Source organism: Ambystoma mexicanum, chromosome 1q (genome assembly GCF_040938575.1).
Source record: "Ambystoma mexicanum isolate Mex_15411 chromosome 1q, UKY_AmexF1_1, whole genome shotgun sequence".
Taxonomy (NCBI): domain Eukaryota; kingdom Metazoa; phylum Chordata; class Amphibia; order Caudata; family Ambystomatidae; genus Ambystoma; species Ambystoma mexicanum.
In genome coordinates this window covers 1,245,498,190-1,245,525,392 of record NC_090922.1, presented here as the reverse complement: position 1 = coordinate 1,245,525,392, position 27,203 = coordinate 1,245,498,190, and the positions used below count along the sequence as shown (strand labels likewise).

At 47.3% G+C, this 27,203-nt stretch overlaps 1 protein-coding gene across 1 annotated transcript in view; it reads right to left on the bottom strand.

Moving 5' to 3' along the window:
• The window catches only part of TM2D1 (TM2 domain containing 1), a 542,128-nt gene that overhangs the window by 444,289 nt on the left and 70,636 nt on the right, over positions 1-27,203 (bottom strand). Inside the window, exon 3 of the mRNA XM_069642046.1 lies at positions 19,599-19,707. Coding sequence (XP_069498147.1) covers positions 19,599-19,707 — 109 coding nt within the window. The remainder of the gene's footprint in view (positions 1-19,598; positions 19,708-27,203) is intronic.

Sequence of the window (27,203 nt, the reverse complement as noted above, 5' to 3'; positions counted from 1 at the left end):
AGCGGTCACTTCCCTGAACTTAGTTGGACCGTGCAGGGAATGCTGGCATGGTCTCTCAGACAAACCAAAACTGTCACACTGCTATACGATATGCTATAGACAAATCCTTACCACGTTTCAAAATCAAAACATAAGCGAGACCATGATTTTGGAAAAGAACATTTAATGTACAATAGCAAAAGGCTATCACACACACTAAGAAGATATGCCTTAATAGAAAATTGCACGCACAACATATTACGCCGCTCAATTATTGGCCTGGTTAAATCTCTAAACAGGACATTTTCACTATGTTTAAGGGCCAAGGTGCCACCTTACTACATGTTATTATGCATTTGTATACACAATGGATATCTGGTGGCTTTACTGTGAATTGCATTGGCCTGGGTAACATCTTGGATCCCCAATATATCAGACCGAACCAGAGAGATGACCACTTGGGCTACGACAGAACATGTAGTACTACAACTTGATCGCTACGACTCTTGAGTGTACTGGTTCTATAAAATAGCGACTACTTCTTAAATCACTGTTTGCACCGGATACATACCCTTTCCCCATGGGGTACTATATAATAACTACGCTGCCCGGAACCGCAACAAACATTTTGGAAAATACCATGGGAAACGTAATGAATCACTGCAGCCATTACCTCTTGCAACGTGCAATGAATAAGATACAATTTATATGCCATACTCGCCACAAGCTTTTGTTACTGCCGGCCACATCACAGCATTCCCCCCCATGCCGTTTTCAGCACTCTTTCCGCAGACACCAAGATGCACCACATGGACAATGGCGTAGTTTTTCCATGGCTTTTTACAAAATTGTTATATATAAAGTCGGTTATCCTAGTGATCCATAAACAGAAACTTTGGTAAAAAAAGCGGATACATTAAACCAAAAGATAACTTGGTGGGGGGGATTCATCCCCTTCTCTTCGACAATTTCGCCGTTTACACATACTGTTCGCTCTCTGCTACAATCCCTTTGGAGTTTATGAAAACCTACAACTGATTCATCTTTTAGCATGCTTCATTCCTTTCAGTATTTGTCCTTATTCTAGATATTAGCCTTTGATCATCCAGCATACCAACACCCTTTAAAGACATTGAATGATGCTGCAATATGACCCACGTGGTCACAGAGAAGAAAGATCCCAAAGTCCTTAATCGGATGCGCCAAAGATACATATATTATGTGCGTTGTACAATTTGTTCCTTGTTTTTTTTTATATATTTCATTGACCGGTAGAAGACTATTCTTGGCTATAACAGTGCCCATTTTCTTGTCTTGAAAGATTGTACATTCTGGGCTAAATTAGCAAAACTAGAACCAGGAGAAGGAGCTCAATCTTTCAAGGTCTTTCTTCTTGAAGCCGCAGACAAAGTCGTTTTTATAGCTCAGAATTTAGCAGGGTTTATTTAAATTATCATGTCCATAGTGAGTTTACATCTTCCAGAGTCCTAGCTGACGTTATGTTCCCTTTGTTAGTCTTCAGGGTCCCTCCAGTACAACTGAAATGGTTTTGTTTATGAGGCCACACATTAAAGTTGTTAAGGTACTAAGTTTATTATACGATTCACGGCAATACAAAAGAGGGGATGGCTCGAAAGGTTTGTAATTAATCTTAACCTCAGGCATTGCTCTTGGCAACCCTCTGAGGGCCCTCAGAACCGGTACCCAGCCAGCACACAGCATGCCCCGCTAGGCTCTGCCGCAAGGTTGCTAGGTAGAAAGCACCAGAAAATCCCTGAACCTACAACAAAAGGACAAGGCAGCTGCCTGCAACACACTCCTCAGCTTCGGTCTGTCCTCCTTAAACGACACAAGTCCATTGAAGAAGCTGGGAGAAGTGCCCACGGATCTGCGCAGGGAAGTGCACACCTAGCACAGGATCTTCTAGTGCATAGGTGAACCAGTGCAGGTATTCTAATTACGGTCCAGCAGTTATTGTAGTTCATTGCTGATGTTTTGAGGGTGGGCATGGTTGGGGAGGTGGAGGATGGCGGGCTCCAGTTCAGGGTTTCATACTAGGACCAGTGTAGAAATGTACGAAATGTTGCAAGGATGTTAGGAAGGGGACTTGTAGCCGGAAATATGGGGTCACTGACCGTTTTCACTTGGAATGTGAGAGGGCTAAGACAGCTCACTAAATGCTGAGAGGTACTGGGGTTCCTCAAGAGGTGGGGACGCAGAAAGCATGCCTAACAGAAATGCACCTAAACAAAACGTAGCTTGAGAAGGTGAAATCTAGCTGGGGCGGTGAGGTGCACGGCACAACCTTTTCTTCAAACTCCAGAGGGGTCCTGATCTGGATAGCAGATTGGGTTCCCTTCCAGACATCAGATGTCGCATGATAAGGATGGGCAAACTCTTATTCTTTTGAGGACATTAGAGGGAATGGGAATGGGCTTGACAAACTCGTACGCCCCTAATATTGACAATGCCTACCTCCAACAGTGGTTGACATGATGGGGTTGGGGAGGGGGAAGGAGGTCACAGGCTGTTATGACTTGATGGTTGTGAAGATTATGGGGCCTCTGTCCACAAGTTCCGCTCAGAAAGATACAAATAACTTCCCGAGCAATCCTTGAGGCCACAGGTTTTTTGAGTGCCGAAGAACGCCAGGAACCAGGAACACTGGTGACCCCTTGACCGCAAGGGTCTGGGGACAGGAAGGACAAAGATGAAAAATGGAAGTGTTCCGTGTGGCTGCAGAGTGTAGCAAGCGGCAGCGGTGAGGCGTAGATTGTTGTAGAAATAGGCACTGCAAAACCTGTATAGAGAGGGTACTCCAAAAGGTAACAGAAGAGGAAAATCCGAAAACAATCTGTTAAGAGGTCCAAGGTCAAAAGCCAGCCAAGTTTGTCGTAACCAGGGGGTAATCCAAAGAAGTCCAATAACACAGTTCAAAGGTCCTGAAACAGCAGAGCAAAACAATATCCAAGGGCTTGACACAGGAATCCAAGAAGAACAGTCCGTAGTCCAGGTTCAAGATGCAGAGACAGGAAGACACCGAACAGTGCCTGATTGGGTCAGCTGTGAAGCACTGAATGAGCGTTCCCTCTCCGGTTTTAAAGGGGCCTAGGAGTGTCACATGACCCATCACGTGACCGATGATGTAGCACGTTTCTTTGTCACATGACCCAAGTTTCCAAAACGCCGGTGCCGGGTCTTCCTGAGGGCGTGACGGAGCAAAGGAAAAAAACGGCGTCTCCATCGACTGTCTCCAAGACCCAGGGCAGCTGCCAACGTTGCAATGGGTGAATATGATCATGCGTGTTAAATTCTCTCGTGTGCGCCGCTGCCGTGCTGCTTGAGGGAGTGAGGACATGAGGTCAGAAGAGGAAGGCAGAACAGGACCTGAGATGGAGGGCTTAGTGACTGCACGGGTATTCGTGTGCGCAAGATGACCAGTGGATGGTGTAACACAGGCACAGGGAGAAAGTATGGGGAGGAGATTTCAATTGTGTACTCCAGCCTCAGCAGGAAAGGTCAGACCACAAAGAACGTAGCAAGCCACTGGCCTCCAAATCCTTGAGCCGCACACTGGCGGACCTAGACCACCTAGATCACTGGCGAGAGAGCAAGGGCGGCCATCCACATGGTACTTACAACCCACTTAGACTACCTCTTTGCTGGGAAGGAACAGTTCCCCAATTTCCAGATGTTGAACATATGGCCAAGAACATTATCGGATCACGCCTCCCTTAGGGCTTGCAATGATCTGGGGAAGGAGGACATGTGCATCTCTCACCTGGCGGCTGCGGGCGGAAGCGTGGCTTTTCAGACAGGAGCAGTCCTAAAACCGGATCTCCCAAATTGAGTACGAGGAGCGGAACCTGATCATAACACAGGAGGGCATAAACATGTTTTTCCAAAGATACTATGAAAGGCTATATGATAGTAAGTGGCCCATGAACAACACAGACATGGAGGACGTGTTGGACCAAACTTCTCTTCCCAGATTGGGTGCGCAAGAGCCCCTGAAAGAGGATGAAATCAAGCTAGCGAATGAGTACCTGGGGAATGGAAGAACACCAGGGGCCGAAAGGTCACCGGACAAAATTTTATAACATGTATTCCGATTTGCTCGTCCCCCGGCTCAGACAGCTTGACTATGTGGCCTTTCAGGGAGAGCACCTCACGGCATCTATGAGGGAGGCAATTATTTTAGTATTGTCGAAGCCAGGGAGGGAGCCGCAGCACAGGGAAATCGTACAGCCCAATCACACTATTCAATATAGACAGCAACATTCTGGGGAAAGCGTTGGCATCTAGGCTCCTGAAGGAAGCCTCCCGACTGATCCATCAGGATCAATGCGGCTTTGTATGGGACAGAAATAAAACAATGAACCTCAGGGGGCGGAGGAGGAACTGGCGGTGGTTTCCCTGGACTTGGCTAAGGACTTCAACTCCGAGCACTGGGATTGGCTTTTCGGTGTGCTTGAAGCAAACGGTCTAGGCCCAAACATGCTGCAGTGGATCCATCTATTGCACCAGGAGCCCCTGGCAAAGGTAGAAACAGGGAAGTTGTATCGCACAGTTGGCAATTAAGCAGAGGCACTCTATCCCCTGTTCTCTCTGCTCTAATGCCGGAGCTAGTGGCGAGACTTTTTAGAACATAATTCAGCGATTCGGGAATAGGGGTGGGAGGTCAACAACATGTCATCTCCCTATACATGGACGATGTCCTGCTTTACGTGCGTAGACCCGGGTGCACATCCCTAAAATGCTGGAGGCGCAACATCATCCGGAGGAGCTTTCCAGCTTCCAGGTCAATGAGGTTAGGTCACTGGTGTTTCCGCTGGGCTTGCTGAGGGGCAAGTCGTTGTAGGACCTACCAGAGGTTGGGCTGCTTTGGGGGGAGGACTCCTGCTGTTTGGGCATTCAGGTTCACCACTCTGTAGCAAATACGTTCCAATATAACAATGGGAGGGTACTTACGGGAATAGAAGACAGTATTGTTTTTCAGAATCTACCACCCCTGTCCTCAATGGGCATGATGGCGATCTGTAAACGCTGATCCTCCCATGGACGTTTTACTTATTTGAGAACATTCCATACAGGGCCAGGTCCCCCTTCTTCAAACTGCTAGAAAGTAGAATACCAGACTTACTGTGGGGAGGGAAGCGGTAGAGGGTATCACTGTTACGTGGCCTCTAGTTTACTTCAAGCTCAATGTGCTATATACAGGACTATGCTTGGGCATGTTGATCTATCTCGACTATCTTTAGAAAGATATCGGAATGTAGATCATTATGCTCAGATGCTGATTTGATCTCCCAGAGTCATTGTGACTATAATGCAAGGGTACACACCAACATGGGTATTTATCCTATTGTAATACAGACAACATGTGAATATCTGTAGGATGTGAGATGTATGTTTCTATTCAAAGGCATCAGCAACTTGTCATGTATCCTTTAGTTGACTTAAAGCTTAATGAGTTATACACAGAACTATGTTTAGGCATGCCTGTGTATGTAGATCTTTTTTTACTATCTTGAGAATGACATTTGAATGTAGATCTTTATGCTCAGAAGAACAAGTTACTTTCTTACCTGGTAACGTTCTTTCGATGGGATGGTCCGACGACGTATTCCATATCTACGACAGGTAATGTCCACAGCTGTGCTGCTTCGGAAAATCTTTCGCGTCTGCGTCCTGCGTCGATGACATCGATGCGCCGTCCCCGAGGACCTCCTCCGACGGCCGACGTCACCCGGTGTGATAAGTAGGACGCACGACGCCCATAGCCTCAGTTATAGTTTTTTCCCAGAACGTGTGCCACCAGTTTTCTGCCAGTCAGACACACAAGGCCTTGCGGAACGAAAGCTGCAATCGCAAAAGAAATTCTGCAGCGGGGAAGGCAGGGAGGGAGCGATATGGAATACGTCGTCGGACCATCCCATCGAAAGTACGTTACCAGGTAAGAAAGTAACTTCTTCGAGGGGCTTGGGTCCTCCGACGTATTCCATATCTATGACAGACTCCCAAAGCAGTACCAAGCAAGAAGGTGGGAAAGAATTTAGAATACAAATTTAGCATGCCCAATCAAATTGCGGAATAGAGAACTGCCTTGCCAAAGGCCAGATCTTGCCCTCTGATGGAATTGAGGGAATAGTGACGTACAAAAGTATGTACTGAAGCCCAGGTGGCTGCATCACAGATGTGACAAATGGGAACTACCCTCTGCAGAGCAGTAGACGCAGCCACTCCCCTGGAAGAATGGGCCGCAAGCCAGCCGGAGGGTCCTTACCCGCCAAGCGGTAACACTCGGAGATAGCTAAAATAATCCAACGAGACAAAGTCTGTTTCGTCACAGCTTGTCCCAAACGCTTTCCAGCATAACCAATGAAAAGTTGATCATCCACTCTGACCTGGGACATGCGCGAAATATAAAAGCTCAACGCTCTCCTAGGATCAAGCCTATGGAGCCTCTCCCCTTCCTTACCAGGATGTGGAGGAGGATAGAACGCCGGAAGAACCACCTTCTGGCTCAAATGAAATTCCGAAACCACCTTCGGAAGAAAAGGAGGACGAACTCTAAGGACAACCCTGTCCTTATGAAACACAGTGAAGGGTGGCGTAACTGAAAGTGCCTGTAACTCACTCACTCTGCGAGCGGAAGTAACCGCAGCCAAAAACACAGTTTTCAGAGTTAACAGCTTCAAAGGGCAAGAATGTAAAGGCTCAAACGGAGCACCCATAAGAAACTTAACAAGGTTCAAATCCCAATCTGGCACCAGAAAAGGTGACGGAGGGAACACATTAGTTAGCCCTTTCAAAAACTGCGAAATTAAAGGAATTTTAAAATAGGAACACTTCAGACGAGCGCTTAAATATGGACAGCGCCGCCAGGTAACCTTTAATGGTCCCCACTTGCAAGCCCCTGTGGGCCAAAGAAAGCAAAAAAGACAGAACCATGGGAACGTCACATTCAAAAGGATCCACATTCTGAACTCTGCAACAGTCGCAGAACTTTCTCCAACAGCAACGGTACAGAGACTTAGTTACCGGCCGCCTGGTCGAGAGCAACACCTCCATCACGTCTTCAGGGAGGTCCCAATCCTTATACCTCAACCTTTCAGAAGCCAAGCGTGAAGATTGAGGGATCTGACCTCTGGATGGAGAACCTGACGCCCCCCCTCCCGTGAGAGCAGATCGTCTCGGTCGGGAAGACGACGTGGAGGGCAGATGGACAAGTCTGGAAGGTCCGGGTACCACGTCCTCTGGGCCCACGCCAGAGCAATGAGGATCATCCGGGAAACGAACCACCGTAACCTCCGCAGCACTTGCGGGATGACGGGGACTGGAGGAAACGCGTACAGCAGCGGGAATGACCACTCCACCACGAACGCATCTCCTAAGGCTCCTTTTGGAGGAAATTCCTGCGAGCAAAACCTTTCGCACTTCCGGTTGACACTGGAGGCGAAGAGATCCACTTGAGGGGTCCCCCAAAGGGCAAAGATCTCCAGGAGAATCTCCTGAGCCAGCTCTCACTCGTGAGAGATCGAGCTCTGTCTGCTCAGAGCTGGATGGCCCAGAATTCCAGCTGCATCGCCTCCCTGCACAGCGGAATTAACCCTGCCCCCCCCCTTTTTGTTGAGGTAGTGCATGGCCACCGTGTTGTCCGTTAGAATCAGGACACTCTTTCCTCGCACAGTCGGCAAAAAAGCCTTCAGGGCTAGCCTGACGGCCCTCAGCTCCAACAAATTGATATGGAGTCTGGACTCCGACAGAGACCAACGACCGCTGACCGTCAACTCGTTGGCATGAGCTCTCCATCCCGTGAAGGATACGTCCGTCACGATCGTCACCTCCGGCCAGGGCAGCCAAAATGGGGCCCCCTTCATCAGATTGCCCTCGACGGCCCACCACAGAAGGTGCAGGGCCACCGAGGGCGGCACCTGAACAGGGTCCGACAGCCTGCCGGAGGACTGAGAACACTGGAGCTTGAGTGCCCACTGCAAAGATCTCATCCGCAGACGAGCCTCTGGCACCAGAAGAATGCAGGATGCCATGAGGCCGAGCAGTCTCAAGAACTCAGACGCTGAGAGATTCTGGGCAAACTGAAACTTGTGCACCATCTGCTGAATGTGAAGAGCCCTCACCTGAGGAGGAAAACACTGCCCCTGGGATATGTCAAGCACTGCTCCGATGTACTGGAGCCGCTGCGTTGGTGTCAAATGGGACTTCTTTAAATTGAGGGAGAAGCCCAGCCTGTGAAGGGAGTGGCAGGTGACGGACAGATGATCCAGGACTTGCTCGGGAGAGCTCCCCCTGATCAACCAATCGTCCAGGTAGGGGTAGACGTGAATCCCCCCCTTTCCTGAGATGCGCTGCCACCACCACCATGAGCTTCGTGAAAACCCTCGGGGCGGAGGTCAATCCGAACGGCAGGACCCGAAACTGAAAGTGCAAGTCGCCAACCGCGAACCTCAGGTACTTCTTGTGCTTGGGATGGATCGGCACATGGAAGTAAGCATCCTTGAGGTCGATAGACACCAACCAGTCCTGAAGTTGAAGGGCCTGGAGGACTTGAGAAAGTCACCATCTTGAACTTGTCCTTCCTGAGGAGTTTGTTCAAATCGCGCAAGTCCATGATGGGTCTCAATCCCCCGTCTTCCTTCGATATCAAAAAATAAGGGGAATACCATCCCTTGTTCCTCTCCGCTACAGGCACCAGTTCTATGGCGCCTTTCTCCAGCAGGGCTTGAAGACAGTAGCCGTGGGTTATGATCTCCAGAACCGACACATCCAAAGTAATGGCTTGCCACTCTACAAGATGCTGCGCCAGCCTTCCCCCAACCGGCGAACCATGGGACCTGGCCTCATGACTGAGTGGTAGTGGCCGCGGCGTTGCCCGAGGGCAAAGAGGCAACTGCCCGAGCGGCCTTGGCACCACGGGGCCCTTCCAACACCACCGCCTCGAAAGGCGTCGAGGGCGCCGAACAAGTCGGCGCCGGCGTCGACAGAAAAGGCATCGACGTCGAGCGAATCAGCGTCGACGTCAGCATCGGCAGCGTTGACACAGGCCTCGAAGCCGGAGCTCCGAGCGTGTCTCTCGACGACCTAGGCGCCGATGGCGTCGACGACCCCCTCGGAGGCGGAGCCTCAAGAGAAATCGTTGACGACCTCGGTGCCACAGGCGTCGACGTCTTCTTCGAAGACGGCACAGGATCACGCGGTCTCGAGCGCGTCTAGGACCGGGACCTGGAACGGGCATGGTGAGAACGGCTACCCTTGTCCGAGCGGGACCTCTCCCGCGAGCCGTGCCGACCACCCGAGCCCCAAGGCGTACGAGCGTTGTCTCTCGACCGGTGCCGACCGATCCCACTTGGAGGCGCGGACGGACCGGTGCCCTGCGATTCAAGAATCGCTAGCATCTGCTTCCCGAAGGAAGCCCATTCCTCCGGTGTCGCTTGCATGGAGGGATAAGCGACCCGCCGACAGGCGGAGTCCTCGGAAGAGGACTGGGAAGGCGACCTATGCCGACGCTTCCGGGAATGCCTCGAAGAGGCGGAGGAGTGGCGAGACCGACTCCTGGAAGGAGACCCACTGGACTTCCGACGATGACGCGGAGAGTCGCCCCAAGAGTCATCCGTCGAAAGCCCTGCAGACCTCAACTTCCGGGGCTTAGACACCCGGCCTACCGACAACTTCTTCTTGCGTTCCCGCAAGGCCTTTGCCGTGAGCAACTGGCAGTCGCCACAGTCGTCCGTATCGTGGGCCTCCCCGAGGCACCAGAGGCAGGCGTTGTGCGAGTCCGTGACCGACATCTTGGACCCACAGACCCCGCATTTCTTGAAGCCCGGACGCGGGGTTGAAGACGAAGAAGACATCGCCACAAACAGGTCTTCACAACAAACCGAACAGGTTCAACGAACCGAGAATTGAAAACAGCAAACTCCAACGAGTCGAGGCGTACCGAGATTCACGAAGCGAACACGTTTGTGGAAAAAACGGAACTGAGGCTATGGGTGTTGTGCGTCCTACTTATCACATCGGGTGACGTTGGCCGTCAGAGGAGGTCCTCGGGGACGGCGCATCGACGTCATCGACGCAGGACGCAGACGCCAAAGATTTTCCGAAGCAGCACAGCTGTGGACATTACCTGTCATGGATATGGAATACGTCGGAGGACCCAATCCCCTCGAAATGTATATACTGATTTGATCTCCCATAGTTATTGTGACTATAATGCAAGGGTACACACCAACGTGGGTATTTCTACTATTGTAATACTGACAACCTGTGAATATCTATAGGATGTATGATATGTTTCTATTCAAAGGCATCGGCAACGTCAAAATGTCATGCATCCTTTAGTTGACTTCAAGCTTAATGAGCTATACACTGAACGATGTTTAGACATGCCTGTGTATGTTGATTTATCTTGACTATCTTGAGAATGATATGCGAATGTAGATGATGTTCAGTAGTGTATATACTGATCTGTTTTCCCAATGTTATTGTCACTTTAATGTAAGGGTACACACCATCCTTCTGGGTGTGACCATGTGCTGTAGACGCCTTTCTCCCAGTGGGTTAGGGCCCTACTTGCATAGATATTTCAACCCACTTATGTTTTTAGAAGGGTTCGTCTTGACAACGCTCGCTTTTTGGCTTCAGTCGCCTAGTTTCTAGCCATTCTAAGATGGACGACCTCTTCTTCAGCCACAGTGAGTCCCTCTTCAGTTTCCATATTTGAATACCCTTAACTAATATTGCGCCATGCACTGCACACTTACACTCCTTGGTGACGGATGCGCTGGGACTCTGCACGCTGTTCGGATCTGATTCGTACGAACTTCCAAGTTATTTGTCGTTAGTCTCTCTTGAACTTGAACACTATGTTCACACTTGAACACTATCTTCACCCTCTTTAACTAGGTTTATTTACCCTTTCCTGTACTTTTTATACAACAGACTGAACAGATTTCGGCGACCGCTCGCCACCCTCAACAGACGCGGACCTAGGTTCCCATGGAAACCTACGCAGGAATGACTGGCTACTTCCAGTGATAAACTACCTAGAGGTACATTCGTCTTGAGACTGCCGCTGTCCAATCTATCACTTAATCTACACCTACATCATTCTAACCACGTAGTGAGTATCGCGCACTGAGCCCGTCACTCCTTATTTCACTTACCAAATACCAGCGATCTCACCAGGGAAGTGTACTCTGTTAGGACTACACGCCATTACTGCGCACCGACAAGTTCGATATCAGAGAAGCCGTTGCTATTCAGCTTACTATCCCGATAAGGTAACTGTAGGTGATTGTAGTATAAAGGCAACCTCGCTGATGACGCTTGATGACGCTTAGTCACCCTCTACTTACTTTTCTAGACATCAACCTATAAGCTTAGCACCTGCATGCTGTTTTTGCTTGATTCTTGCAATACTGAAGTAGCAGCCTCCTTAAGCCTCGCTAGTCTTACAAGGTATGCTTATTGATTTTCCCCCTTCAGTTTTGGTACTTTCTTTTCGGTTGACTATGACATCGAACACATCTTGTGTATACCGATTTCTCTGCAGACTACAGCGTATATGCTGAGACGTCATACATGGGGATGCCTCCAACCTGAGACCTTCCACTTTTGCTCTATTACTGGACTAGACAATTTCGGTTCCAGATCTATGAGCCTGATTGATGAGCTGTGGTGAACTACAATATCAATGCCTGTATGGCCTAGGAATTATTTGGATAGGAGTGGTGAGCATCACTTATTATGCTTTACATTGAGTTTACTCCGTTTCACTGTGGTTTTGTATACACCATTAGAAACGTCCATCAAGATACCCCCTGGGGACAAGGAGGCGCCTGTGCCACATTTTGCTATAGCCGTTTACTTCCTCTCTATATAACATTTACCTTTTCACGATTGCTGAGCGTCAAGACATTACATATCCCTCAGTTTAGCGAACAGGGAACTTTCACCTCACTTCTCTCCTAATCATATAGTTCACTCTAGTCCAGTTAGCCTATTTGACATGGCTCGCTATAACTTTCAGTATCTTTGCAAGTTTTGAATGCAAGTATCCTTAAATGATGGCTCCACTTATATACATCTATTTGGTATATCGAGAAATTTGCCGAAATAGGTTCCAACATATCTACTGTTTTGTTTTTTTCTTTTGTGTAACTTCCATCAACAGTCCAATTAGGCCCTTTCTGAAGAAGAGGGACACCTTGAAACGTGTCAGCCAAACACATTGGACCCCCCTTGTTTGCAAATGTGCTTCTCCTTAAATATATTATGTTTGATGTATTAAACCATTTTTTTTAATGAAATTGTCTACTTTAGAGTGCTTGTTAAACCTTTAAAATGTACATGATCTGTGTACATTTGAATTATTGACCGCCCTAAGGGAGTATGTAGAAAGTCTGCAGGGGACAGAAGGATCCCCAACTTGGATCCCTTTCTCTTTCTTCAACATTCCACACAGGGCCAGGTCCCCCCTTCTTCAAACTGCTAGACAGTAGAATACCAGACTGTGGGGAGGGAAGCGGTAGAGGGCATCACTGGCCACACTGCGCAAGTGACACCAGGAGGGGGAGGGGGGGCTGGCTCTCCCAGGCTTTGAACTATACTTCCTGGCAACACAATTGCAACATGGCACCAGATGGGGAAATCGGGGGCATGGACAGGCAGTTGGTGGGGAAGCTCAAGAAGCATCATACGCGGTTAGAGCTGCTCTGGAGGGGAAACGGGGAGGCGGAAGGGTCTTGTCTGAGCACAGTGGTCAGGCCGGCATGGTATAGGGTGCACGCCGAGCTACAGCTGGGAGAGGAATACAGCCCCAACATTCACCTGAGGGCTGATGCCAGAGAATACAAGGGACATGGGAGACGCCAAGTGTGATGAAGAGTAGGGGGTGATGGACGATAAGAGACTTCTATGATGGGGGGGACCCTGTTGTTCTTAAACGCCTAGGCAGAGAGATATCAGATGCCCAAAGGTCAGATACTAAATTATGCAAGACTAACTAGCACTCCGACAGCTATGTGAGACACAATACCAGAGTAAGCCCTGACCACTCCAGTCCTACACACTATCCTTCCACTTACCATCAAGAAGACCCCTAACTATTTAGAGTTTAGAAGGTGGGTCAAAACCTACCTATTTTGAATCTTCATGGGGCTGTCTCCATCTGTCCTAGCGCCATGATGCCTCTGTGCGACTGTGCGTTTTATAAGAATTATTAACATAACATAACATAAATCCTCACCACAGGAAATTAAGGGCATGTCATATCCAGACTATAATCTGCATAAAGAATAGCAGAGCACAGTCCCAGCTTTAGATAAAGGATCCATGGGAAAAGGATATGGAAACAACTTTTGAGGACCCAGAAAGGAATAAAATATACATTTGCGTCACCAAAGTTTCCAGGAACGCCCGGTGTAAGTTGATATAACATCCGACACAGGGTCTATATGACCCCCCCAGAAATTACATATGATGCAGCCAGGTCACCCACATCCGTGCCCCAGATGCAGCCCAAACTCACCATGCTTTTAGCACATGATGTGGACGTGCCCAGTAATTGGAGATTATTGGCAAGGTGTGTCAAGAATAAATGCACTATTGGCAAGCCAACTGGACTGCTCCACCAACATATGCTTACTAGGGGTTGTGCCCGGGGGAAGTCGAGGAGACCAAAGGAAAAGAATGACATCTTTCATGTTACTGTTAGCAAACGTAGAATGAATCGCTGGAAATGCTCCAAGGCCCCTGTGTTGGCACAATGTCCAGCTGATGCACAACGGTGTATGGCAGCAGAGCAGCTGATTGTGCGCGAAAAGGGGCGCAGGAGGAGGAGGGAAATGGAAATAAGGGACTTGCATGGAACATTCTTCTGCACGATTTACAGGCTTCCCAGGTCACCTCCCTCCTTGAGGTAAGATATTGCCCAGCCACAGGAAGGCTTAGGATGAACTATACTGTGAAGGGATTGCCAGCAAACAGTGCAGGTACTTAAGGTCAATGTACAGGCATGGGGGAAGAGGACGACGCCAAGTCTGGGTATACACAGACTGGGCTGGAATGGGGTGGGGAGGTGGTTCTTTTGGTATTTTATATGGCTTTTAAACATTAATAAACAGTTTAAAAACACTGTTGTCTGGGAATTACTGCATTAATAACTAGAAATAACACCACTAGCTACTATCGCCTCTAATGCTGTGCCCTCGACTTTCAAATCGGCAAACGTGATAATTATCGGCTATTCTATACAGAGGTCCTGCTAAATAGTCTAAGGTGTAATCAAATTCTTGCATTTTCAAAATAATTCTGGCTAGGCATGATGTGGCCTTTCCATGCCTTTCATTGATAATACTTCAATTAATGGTGAATAGTCAGTCCTCACTACAAATGTTTTGCCCCATCCATATCATCTCAAGGAATGCAACAAACAACTCCTGTCCAAACCCCCGACCCATGTCACCTCAGCCCCCCAACCCCTGCAAAGATCCCCCAATTCCATCTCCACAGAAGATATCACCACCACCACAGTCCAGCACTTCAAACCCTCCAACTGCAAAGGTGATGCCTGCCCTGCCCACATTGTCAAACTCTGCGCAACCATACTCACCCCAGCACTTTCCGATTTTGTCAACACCTTCTTCAGCTCCAACAATGTTCCCACGTGCCTCAAAATGGCATGGTTCCACCCCCTTATCAAGAAACCATACCTCAATTCCACCCTTTCTACCAACTACCGATCCATCACCACTGTCCCCTTACTCCTCAAAATCCTTGACCACATGGCCTATTGCCAAATTCAAAACTACCTTGAACAGCATCAGCCTCTAGGCTCAAGACAATCCGGATTCAGACCAAAACACGCACACAAACAGCTCTCTTGGACCTAAAAATCCAACTCGACCACATCTGTGAATCAGGCAACTTGACCATTCTACTCCTCCTTGAACTGTCTGCGGCATTTGACCTCGTAGACCACAATGTCCTCTGCCAACACCTTTCACAGCAGCAGTTCACTCAATCAAATCCTTCCTGAGTGAACACACCTCCAAAGTCTTCATATAGGGGGGCTACTCTGCAGATCCCTTCGCGGTTCCATGTGGCATCCCTCAAAGCTCTTGCATCTCCCCACCACTCTACAAAACCAACACTAAACTGATTTTTGATCACCTCGATGCTCTAGACGCTTAGACAAACTTTGCAGATGACACGCAAGATCTGCTGCCGATCTCAGGGAACTACGCCCATGACGTCGAAGTCAGCAATCAGACTTACAGTGCTATACAGAGCTGGGTGGCAACCCACAACCTTTATCTAAATGACAAAAAGACAGCTTCTCATTGTAGGCTCCTCCAACCGGCTAGGCACCAAGGACACATCCCATGCTTCCTTTCCCACTGATGGGAACGAGCATGTGCTTATATCTTGATGCTAAACTTAACATGTCCCGCCACATCAACGCACTGGCATCCTTCACAAGCTCATATCCCCGAGTAGGAAATTCATCTCGCACACAAACTGCCTCACCCTTGCATGGGTTATCATTGGGAGTAAGCTCAACTATTGAAACTTGCTGCTCACTGGCAGCTCTTCCAAGAAATTGGCAAAACTTCAACTCCTACAAAATCAGACACTTAGGGCAGCCCTAGACATCAAACCCACCAACCATATCTCAGCAGCAAGAAGGGAAGTTCACTGGCTTCCAGAAAAAGCCAGAATTAACTTTAAAACACTTCTCCATGCCAACTTTCGTCTCCACCGGAACGTCCCCTCTTACCTCATCCCGCATAGCTGCAAAACCAGTGATTCAATGACTCCGTTCTGCATCAAGCCGCTCACTATTCACCCCCATTTCCACCGTAAAGGAGCAGGGGGATACAGCTTCTGCGCGACTGCTACCAACCAATGGAAAACTCTCACAGATCACCTCAGAAAGAAACGTTCACTCCTGCTTTTGACTGTGTTTCACCACCTGTACAAGAGCTGTGATACCTCCGGGTCTGGGTGCTATATAAATTAATAAAATGTAAAAAATATAATAAATGCATTCCCAGGGTTCAGAATTGCCTTGAGCTATTTAGCAATTGACTGTATCCTCGATTCTGGCTCCCCAGTGATAGCTTCTTTTTATTGGGCGATGTCCGACACGGAGGAGCTGGTTTTAGCTTCAGCTCGTCGAACCTTAATTTCCAACCCCGATTCCCCACACACACACAAGCTAACAGTTCCCTTTCAATAACGTGAGGCATAAATTATCTTTTCCTTTCCATCAATTACTTGTGATAGTACCGCTCCAAACCACTTAATACTAGAATCCACTGTGAGGATCCAGGAATGAGACACGGACACAGAGCACATAGTGGTTGCTATAAACCTTTATTTAAATAATAAAATGTGTTGGGAAAAGCATCACTGTCCCCACTCTAGGAGGCATTTCCCTACCTCAACCAAAACTACAGTCTGTCTTCCATCAAGATGTCTAAAGCAAAAATGTCCTGTGTGCAAAATCCTATCATAGCTCTCGCATTCTAGAACTAATTAAAAGAGGTGAAGGATAGGTCTTAGATCTTGAAGGTGCCAAAATGTTTGAGTTCAACAAAAAGGTATAGCTCCAACCATAGTAGATCATCTTCACAGTTCCAGGGAATTACTCCTTCCTCAGGTTTCTTCACAGCAAAGCAAATTTTCAAAGAAACAACTACTTAGTAGCCCAAAAGGATAGCTTCCTCTTCTTGGCATCACAATTTACTCCAGGAGAAATGACACTCTTCCCCAGGCTGTTTATGACATTCAGTATTACTTAAATCCCAAAAGGCATGGATCTTCCATGGGATTCTCCTTTAAAAAAAAAATCACAACTTGAGTGTGGGTTCTAGACTCACAAGACACCTTGTATACTCTCCTGCCAGGTTATTTTCCTCATTCAATACACATCCTAAGGGTATGGGTCTTCCTTAGGATTTTCCTTTCAGGATACCTGGCTTCGTCTGGTATACTCTTCTGCCAGGACTTTCTTATGAAGTTCACTTTATGTACGCGTCTCGGACTCGCACAGACCACGTGTTGGGACCACAACCCTCTGTTAGTTTATGGTTTACCTTCCACTTGAAAAGATGTCTCACTTTCTCAATCAACTTCTTTATGACTTCCCAGGCTGCGCGGTATCTGCCTTTCAGCACCCAGACGTCCCACATCCTCCCAAAAGGCTTGCCAGCTTCCTGGGGTCGCTTTGGCGTCCGAGTTGCTCGGCTACTGTTGCTGCTCACAGACAGACTGGTAGAGCGTCTTGCTTCTGCTTTGCCCTGCCAAGAACAGTTCCCGTAGTCCTCTTCACTGGGCAGCACTGCTCTGGTTTCCTGTTCGCCCTCCGGCATCGCCTGCAGCCGAGTTCTCCCCAAGCCGTCTCTCCACCTGATTGGAACTGCCTGCTCCTATCGTCTTCTCTCTCTCTTCTTCTGCTGTTTGGGTTTTAATTGCCACGAAAATGCATGCTTCTTTCCAAACGACTAGAGTGTGGTGTTGGTTTCCGTGCTCTAGTGATCCTTATTACTGCATTCCGCTTTTTTCGTCCCAGTATTATCAAATGATTTATGTGCATGGCAGGGATCAAAATGGAGGGGAGCTGGGAGGTATTTAGCTCCTGCTTCTAGCATAGTAGAACCTGTTTAGCTTGAAACCAACTGCTACCAGGAGCTACTTTTGGCTCCTAGGGCCAAACGGTGCCTTCCAAACATGTAAATGTGATTAACTTTTAGTATTTGAGAATGTTATTCAAGAAAGATTAGAACACATCTAATACACATTTAAACACAATGGTTCATACAAAATGGACAAAAAGTTAAAGGAGCATCTCTGGTAGCTCCTGGTTCCCCTGCAGTAGCTCCTGCCTACAGGCTAATGCCTGACACCCAGGAGCTGGTTTTAGCTCCTGCTCATCAAATCTCAATGTCGAACCCTGCATGGGTTCGAAAATAGGGTCTTGTCATTATTTAGATTATAAGATTTAGCAAGATGCCATTAGCAAGTCTTGTGGGTGGTTGAAGGGAATCATTACAATAGGCCATCAAGGCATGAGGAACAGAGGAGACATCCCTAGAAGGGAAAAGGGAAAGCCATGATGTCAACTCCCCTCCACAAGGGTCACCTACGCTGATGTGATCCTCCCAAACATAACCACCCCCAGTCAAGATCTGGTAGCAGCTGCCGTCCCCTGGCCACATGAGGAGAACCCTCCAGGAAAGGAGTGATAACAGCATCAGATTCATCACACCACAATGACTAAAGCTGGCACTCCAACTATAACCTTCCAAATTCATTTCAGAGCTTGCTCACATTCGGCGTAGCGGCAACACGGGTTCTGCAAAGTTTCTCACAAATGTATTGCAATGCCATCAGAAGGACCTCAAATCGCCTGTACTCTTGGGTCTAGGCACTTCTCTAAATCACCTATAGCTCCTTCCTTTAGTTTATAACCATGCCCACCAATTACTTGTCCTAAATATTCCACATCTTTGGCATCAAATTTGTATAAACCTGGGTCAATTGTTAATCCCCACTCTCCTTCTGGCTATTCAGTACTTATGTAGTCTGTTGTGTTCAGCTTCTCCTTTCCCATAAACCAGTATATCATCCCCATATACCATGGCACCTTTCATTCCTTTCAAAATGTGAGACCTAATCATCTGTAAAACAGCAGCAGTCGATTCCAATACAAACAGCACCCTGAAGTATCTATACATTCCAAACGGCGTTACAAAGGATCACAGATGTTTGCAGTCTTCTGTCAATTTTATCTAATGATATGCTACTGAAAGATCCAAAGTAATGAACACATCACATCTCTCCCTTTCTACAGTTCAGCATCTCTAATCTGTGGAAGGGGTTATTGGTCACCTAGAATATTTATGTTCAAATCTCTGAGGTCCACACAGATCCTCAATTTACCATGGTTCTTAAGAGCAACAGCAGTATCGAAATTGCTGGGAGCCATTTAGCTCCTGCTTCTATCCTAGGAGAGCCTAGGTCTATCCTAGGAGAGCCTGGTTAGCTTAAAGCCAACAGGAGCAACTTTTGGCTTCCCAGGCCAACTGGTGCCTTAGAAACATACATGTGTCATTAGTTTTGAGTATTTGAGAATGTAAATAATGAAGAATTTGAATACATCTAGAAGACATGGAAACATGGATCATATGGCTGGTTTTATCACCTGCTCATTGGATCTTAATTTCAAACCCCGCTATGTATGGAAGTGACTAAACAAAATGAGAGAAAAAAAACCTGACTGAAATCACCAACGTCCACAGTAAGATTCTGATGCTCCGCCTACCCGCCTTCCATTTAAAGCAGTTGTGTAAAGGACAGATTCACTTTTTAGATGCATTTTTCAATTCAAAGAGGAAAGCTTTTTCAGCTGAAATCATGCCAGGGATAAAACACATCTCACCCTTGTCACAATTGTACATCATCAAAGTCTAAAATTAAGAAACAATAATAATGGAGATTTTGAAAATACAAACTGTGCTACAATCAAAACTGTCAAGGTATTACTGTACACTCATATCACAGATCACCACCATTTCAAAGACTAATATACTTACACGTTACGGCACTGTATGGGCTTGTAAAACCCAATTTCTTTACCAGTAAATCTGGTCTCATTACCACTTGGATCCTTGCAGGTAATATTGGGTGCTGGGAAACATGGAGCTAAGAGAAAAAAATAAGACATACAATTTAGGTACGAGTGCACTTTTTGAAATGTTAAGAAAGCGCAATTAAAATGTTACGTAGAAATCCAAAATATATTGCAATTATAGCAATTCATAGTAATATACTCAATGAAAGTACTTATTTAACAATAATGGAGTAATGCAGGATATAAAATGTGTTAAGCGTTTAGACATTAGTTTAAGCACATATGCCATGTTCACCTAAGGGGAGCCCAGCCACCAGCTTAAGAGAAAATAAATAAGCCTTCCAACTTTAAGGAGCAGGAAAGAGCAGAACCTGCATACCAGGATCCATTACCATAGGAGGCTAATTTTAAAATTGGTGCCAGGGTACTGCTGAGCTGGAAACTAGCTTGGGCAGATGAAGGATGCTTTGCGGCAAAACTGTAGGCGGACTTGCGGGAGCAAATCAAGACACTCTAGCAAGGTGTGCTTAAAAACTGCATGCAGTCATGGAGTTAGGGTGGCATACACAACGGACTGGACTCAGAAGATGAGTTTAATTTTACAGACTAAAATGATCAACACAAAAGTCAAAACAGCAAAGGGAAAAGCTCTGTGATAACAAAGCAAGTCTGACATAAAGTAAAGTCTCTCGCCCTGGGGAGCAAAGTCCCCTTCTGTTGTTGCTCCTGGTTGGCTAGATAGATGCAGACCGTCCTGCGTCCCACACCTACAGCTGCCTAGCTCAAAGTCTCTTTCACAAGTTCAGGTCATAGTCTGGTCCCTTAGTTCTCTTGATTTACCACTGCATTGCCCCTACCAGCTGTAGGTACAACTCTAGTTGTTCCAAGGGTTGGAGCCAGGAGTCCCTCCTACAAGTCTCAAATCCTCTGGCCCCCTCTCCACCTTCAGGGGTGCACTGAACTTCCTTTCTTATATATTCCTCTACTCCTGCTCTGCTCTGCTCTCCCTACCAAGGTTCCATACCACCTCCTGCTGTCTCAACCCAACTTTGGGCCAAGCTTCCTGCTCTTACAGTCAACCGTACCTCCATCTTTTACTCCCCCCTCCAACTCGGTGCCACCTCCTCTGCACTCTCAATCTGGCCTTGGCCCCACCTAACGCCTCCAACTGCCTCCAATCCTCTACAGTCCTTGTATCATATTACAAACGCTTCCACCGCCAGGCACTACCTGCTCCAATAACCCACATTCAGAAACTGGGGTTGGCTGACTGTATACTCCATTCACCTCTCTACTTGCAGGACCTTTCACCAAGAGAGTCCACCTCACCTGATTGGTGATTGAGGGTTGGCTGTGTTCTCAAAGTGCACCTGGGGCTGCATTGGGCTCCAGGGGTTGGGCAAACCTATAAATAGCCTGTTTGCTTACATTGCAGGTTTCTTCTTCCGAAAGCCCCCGACCCCCGGGGGCAGCCTAAACTAGGCTGCATGCAAACCGCTGCCCTGAGTGACTTTCCTGTTGTTCGCAAGAAATTAGGCAGGGCACTTCACAATAGCGATTCATGAACCTCAGAGAGAGTAGCGCTCCTAGCACAGAAACTTTTTTATTTAAAGCATACCGAAAAAGTCTGGTCAAACATTGCTCACTTTAGGTAGTGGACTCAATCCCTTAATCCATCTGATGGAGGAGGGTCTCTGCCCAGATTTAATTGAGAGCCGGAGGAGCAGCGCAACCCAAGCAGGTACTCGCGTATATATTTGTTCTCATCTAATCACCATTTATCTTGAGCTGCATTGGTTATCTAAAAATCTAAATGTTAAAGCTAAAACCCGAACCAAACCCCAGTTGGCCTCTCAATATTTACATGCAAGAAAACTAAATGTCGTGAATACGCTGTTCAAAGCGGTCAATTCCATTTCCATGATGGCTGCTTTCTAAACATGGAAAAAAATATAGGTGTCCTGTTGAACTGCAGATTTAATCTCATCATGAGGAGAATTCACAGAGAAGAACTATGCATTTGCATATCAGTCTGGCCGCACCCACTTGGGCAGTCCAGCACCAAAATGCTAAGCAATTCTCCTCTGAACAAGAGTACCAACAGAAAACCCAGACCAATATTTGGGGTTGCTAATGGTACTCTTGTAGATCACATTGTTATGATTCTATCAAATAGAGATCCTAACCCCAAGTGTAAAACACAACTCTTTTATATATCCCCTAACCCTGAAAACTCTGTTTACAAAGCAACAAAGACAAAGACTGAAACCACTATGGACTCCAGGGTCCATAATGCCTGTGGTATTGGGACGAGGAAGAGGGACTCAGTCAATGAGGATTAAAGGTGCCATTGATCATGATGAGCAGACTAGCCGTCTTAGTGCAAGGCACCTGAGCGGGACCTTTAAATCCAAGAATAAGCTACACTAGAGAGAAGGCACCGAAGGAGTAGGAGAGGCAGCAGCAGTTTGGAATGCAGGGTTTGCCGTGAAAGCAGAAGGCACGCCAGTTTTGGGACAAGAAGGCATGCAGCATTGCAGAGAGCGCAACAGGAAGCAGCGTTATGGACGGCTACGGGAAGGTAAGCCCAACCGTATGGGAAACAAGTTCCCAACACACCACGAGCTGCTTCATTGAAGAAGTGGATGCAGAGACCCTACGGAACGGTCAGAGCTCCAATGAACAGCCGGGCAGAGCGCTGAAGTTACGCAGGAGCTGGCAACAGAGACACGGAACACAAGAAGGTCCACCACAGAAGCCGCAGAGACATCACAGAAGACCAGCGAGTTGGGCTGATACTAAAGGTGACCCCCGGATGCTACAAGCCTGGCACTGGGCTGTATCCAATACATTTGAATACCGAATACATACAAAGCAGAGGCTTCAAGTGTCCAACTCCCCTCTTATGGGAAACCAATTGACCTGTAACCCACATTGCCAACAGCCAAAAGTCAACAGCAGCAGTAAAGAGGCAACTAAGGCACAACTTCCCATCTACGATACCAACCTGGGGATACTTGTCACCCACATATCCAACAGCGAAGGGGCTATCAAAAAGCAGCAAGGATGCAACCTGGGCGGAATCCTCCTTCCTTGGGACAACAGCTTGGGGGAACCTGTAACCCACATTGGCACGAACCCGGAGACTATAAAAAGAGGCAGCCATTGTTCAGCCTCCTCAGAAGGGATACTGGTGGGGAGAACTCTGGAACAAATATTGCTCATTAAATTACTCGCAATTATAGGAGTTTATCTTCCTTGCAGGAGAGGGAACCAGGAAAGGGATGATTAGTAGTTGGTCCTGGCAGGCGAGTATACAAGGAAAGAAGAAGATATTTTGAGGAAGTGTTGTTGTGGCAGAAATGTGTGGTGGAGAGAACTTGTTAACGCTAATTATCATTTTGACAAACTGTGGTATCAAAGGTAGTTGCTGTGCTATCCTGACAAAAGTATTTCAATTGAAGAATAATTGATGCGTCAATACTTGGTTTTGAATCCTGAAGTAAACAATTGTTTTGGTTTATGAACATTTGCCTTATCAAGAATGATACTGTCGAGGATGACAACTGTTTTCAAACAAGTATTTGTGAAAGAGACATTTACTTTGCCAAGTGAAATGACACAGAGGCAGTAAAAGACATTTTGTGTTAAACTGAATCGGACTTTGTTGATTCAGAACTTTATCACAAATACTGTCGCATTTATCCAGGAGAAGGGAGTCCAACCCCAGATACAGGGAGTACTTGTTAATTATATAAAGTTTGAATTTTCATCCTGTTTGTGGAACTGAAATCAGCCAAATATTCCTTGTATAATTTTGTTGTATGCATTAGTGTGAGGGTCAGAGACATTTTGGACATTAGGTCTTTTTTTAGTTTTAGTTTTAGTTTGTTAGGTAGGGACATCCTTATAAGGATAGGGAAAGATCAGCGTTTATCTCACCACTTTTACTTTAATGAATGGCAAACATTGAGAAAGCTATACCCAAAGGGGAAGTCATTAAATCGGGAAGCCACCATCTTGGATCCCACTGGTTTTGCATCTGGATGGGTAGGAGCGGTTTGCTTGTTCCCCCTTCATATGCTGGAGAGTTTCCCTTCTCCGAATTTCACATTGGGGACATTCTGTGCCAAACAACGCAGGGTATGTATTGAGCATTACTCCTGCGGGGTGGAATTTTGAAAAAATGTTCTCGATCGGTTTTTAGGGCACCGCGGAATGCTATATGGTTAGGTAAAGAAAGCATGGCGCAATGTAGAGAATTCCAATGAAAGGTGGCCAACACCAAAAAAGCGCAGCCCCCAATCTGACAGAGCCTGACCCTAGAGACTAGCAGAAGGCAGGCCTCCGCAGAATGCAAGACGAGTCCCGGGACATACAGACAGAGCGTGGCCTGCAGATACTCAGCCCCCAGACCAACAAAAGCCTGATGTACCAGGCAAGCAGCCTTAAATAGAATGTGCTGTTTAACTGGCAGCCACTGAAGAAGATGTAAAACAGGGGAGATGTGGGCACAGCACGGAGTAGAAGTGACCAGACGAGCACTGAGTTTTGAAGTACCTGGAGGTGCCAAAAAGAGATGCAGAGGCTGGGCTAAAAATAAGGAATTACAGTAGTCAATTGAGGAGGTAACCAACGGTGCCACCACTGGAGCCCTAGCCTGAGCCGAAAAGAATGGGAGGACTTTCCCGAGTAGTTTGAGCTGGAAGTAACCATGTTGGCAGATGGCGCTGACCTGATGCTCCATTCAAAGTGTGGAGGAGATTTTTACCCCCCCAGAGCCTTTACCAAAGTAGTGGGGAAAGGGGGAAGACCCAAAGAAAGGAGAAAAGATTCAGAGGTTTATAAAGCAGAGGCCGAGGGCGCTTCCAGCACCAGCATCTGTTTTTGCTCTGTTCAAACTTTACCAGTTGTTCCACATTCATTCTCCCACGGCTTTCAAGCAGACCCTGAATCTGGTGGCCGACCCTGGAAGATTACGGTCAAGGCGCTCCAGGATCATGGTATCGTCAGTGTAGGAATAACACATGAAACCGTGGGAGGAGAGGAGCTTGGTCAGGCGTTAGACATTAAACAAAACAGGTCAGATGGGGGATCCCTGGGGGACCCCCCCAAGTGATAACCTTAGCCTGAGAGAAAAATGGCTGGAGGGAAGAGGTTTTGGCAGCGGCCAGACAGAAAGGAACAGAACCAGGCCAGGACAATCTCAGAAAGGCCGGCCCAAACAGATGATCAAGCAGAACTACATGATCAATTGGTGTCAAAAACGCCAGAAAGGTCAAGCAGGACCAAAGCATCAACTCTGCCCGATCCTGCAGTCGTAAATTAACAAGGGGGGTCCTGGGAGTCCCTCTGCCAGACATTAGTCCTGGTTACGAGAGGCTTACCCAGAGTCTTTAGCTCACCATCTTTCACAGAGAAGAAATATCCCAAACATATCAGTCTTTGTCCTGCCCTGGGGCAGTCCAGCACCGAAATGCTAGGCAATTCTCCTCTGAACAAGAGTACCAACAGAAACCCCAGACACGTGTTTCGGTCTGGTTGGACCTCATCAGTAGGGTGGATTTGTGCCTCTCTAAGAATAGTGAGCAAGGGGTCCACGTCTGGATTCCCCTAGTAACTTAGGGTGAGACCCAAAGTTACTTAAAAATGCAAATTAACAAGGGGGGGTCCTGGGAGTCCCTCTGCAGACATTAGTCCTGGTTAGTCCTGCAGTCGTGCCAGATCGTCCACCACAGACACCAGCACACTCAGACTGTGAAGAATGAAAAAAGAGGGAGTCTTCAAGAAAGGTGCCAAGCAGTGGACTGACCAAAGATTCCAAGTGTTTCATGAGAAAAGGGAGCAGAGAAATTGGCCGAAAATTAGCAACAGGATCCTGGGAGGGCGTCTGTAAAAGCGGTATAACAACAGCATACTTAAGAGAAGAATAATTCCTGTACTAAAGGAGTGGTTGACAGCAGGCAGACTGGAGCAAAGAACAAATGCGAGGAAGTATTTCTTTCAAGATACCCAGAGGGATAAGGCCTTTAGGCGAGGCTGACTTTAATATGATGACAGCAACAGAGATGTAATCTGCAGTAAAGACAGGAAACGTGGACGTGTCTTGAAGGGCGGGCAGGAGGGCTGGGTGCCACAGTAGAGGCAGACGCCATCAGAATGCCTGGAAAACAGATGTCAGCACACATTCTGTTGATCTCATCATCGAAGAAAATGGCCAGGGATTTAGAGATGCTGCGATTGATGGATCGGCTCAAAAGGAACAGAAGAAAGGAAGCAGACCACTTTAAACAGCTCCTTAGTGTGATTGGTGGAAACTTCGATGCAAGACGAGAACGGAGCTTACTTGGCTAAGAAGATGGCTTTATGGTAGATGGCTGAAGCATTCTAAATGCTGCTTTATCTACCAGATTGTAATCACTGTACCATTTACGCTCAGCTTGTCTGTGGATAAGACACAAGGCACGCAGTTCATTAGAATACCAGGGCTCTGCACGCCTGGCCTGAGATTTTTAAAGGCGCTAGATAATCAGCTATAGGTGCAAAGGTAGACAAGAGCACTACGCTCCAGAGGAGCAAGATCGCTGTGAGCCGCCTTAAATTGAGTAATAAGCAAATCTTGAGGTACAGTCCACCAGCGATGTTTAGAGCCAAAGAAGGAGGGCGGACTGGTGGCATCTCCCAGGAGAAAGGGATAAAGAAGTGGTCAAACCACGTCACTGTAGGACGGGGTAGACTACAGTCACTGGATGAGGAGCAAATATAAAGTCCAACATGTTCCCCAAGTCATGGTTAGCAGACACCAACAAATGGGCCAGAGCTAGCTCGTTCGTAGCAGTTTCTTGGCTCTAGTGTCCATACAATCTATGTCTTTAAAATTAAAATCCCCAAGGATCACTAAATGAGGGTGGCGGAGATGGAGATCGGCTGCCAAATCTAAAAAGGCATTGCAGAAGGTAGAGGAGGGCGGTATACAACCAATTCATTATTAGTACAATTAGGAGCCAATATTAAACTAGCCAATAGCGCTACCATCTATCTTAATGTGATAGCTAAGAATGAGTAGGCTACCTAAAAAATTAGTTTTGAAAATAATGGCCACACCACCGCCCACTCAAGGCAAGGGGACGTCATGGTGAAGTATTTGAAATGAGGGTGGCAGCAGTTGAACAACCGCATGGCCAGATGCCTCATTCAACCATGTCTCAGTTATGCACATGAAGTCTGCACTATAGTCAGTCAAGACATTGTGTCATTGTGCATTGTGAGCATAAGGGGACGTGCATTGCTTAAAAGACTGAGTGATCAGAATAGTGTATATCATATCAGCAAAACCATCTGGAAACAAGGTGCCAATTTAAGTAATTGTTGCCACGAGCAGCACCGAGATTGAGGGCTTAAAATGGTGGTCCAACGGAAAGACCTGCCTATGCTGGCCGCAGCATCAACGGGCACAGATGGGCTTACCTTTTGCGCACCTTTGGCGCACATCAGGCACGTTCGAATGCAACACGGGCGATTGTGCCAGCACATAAATGGCACACGGGTACATCAGCTGAACCGCAAG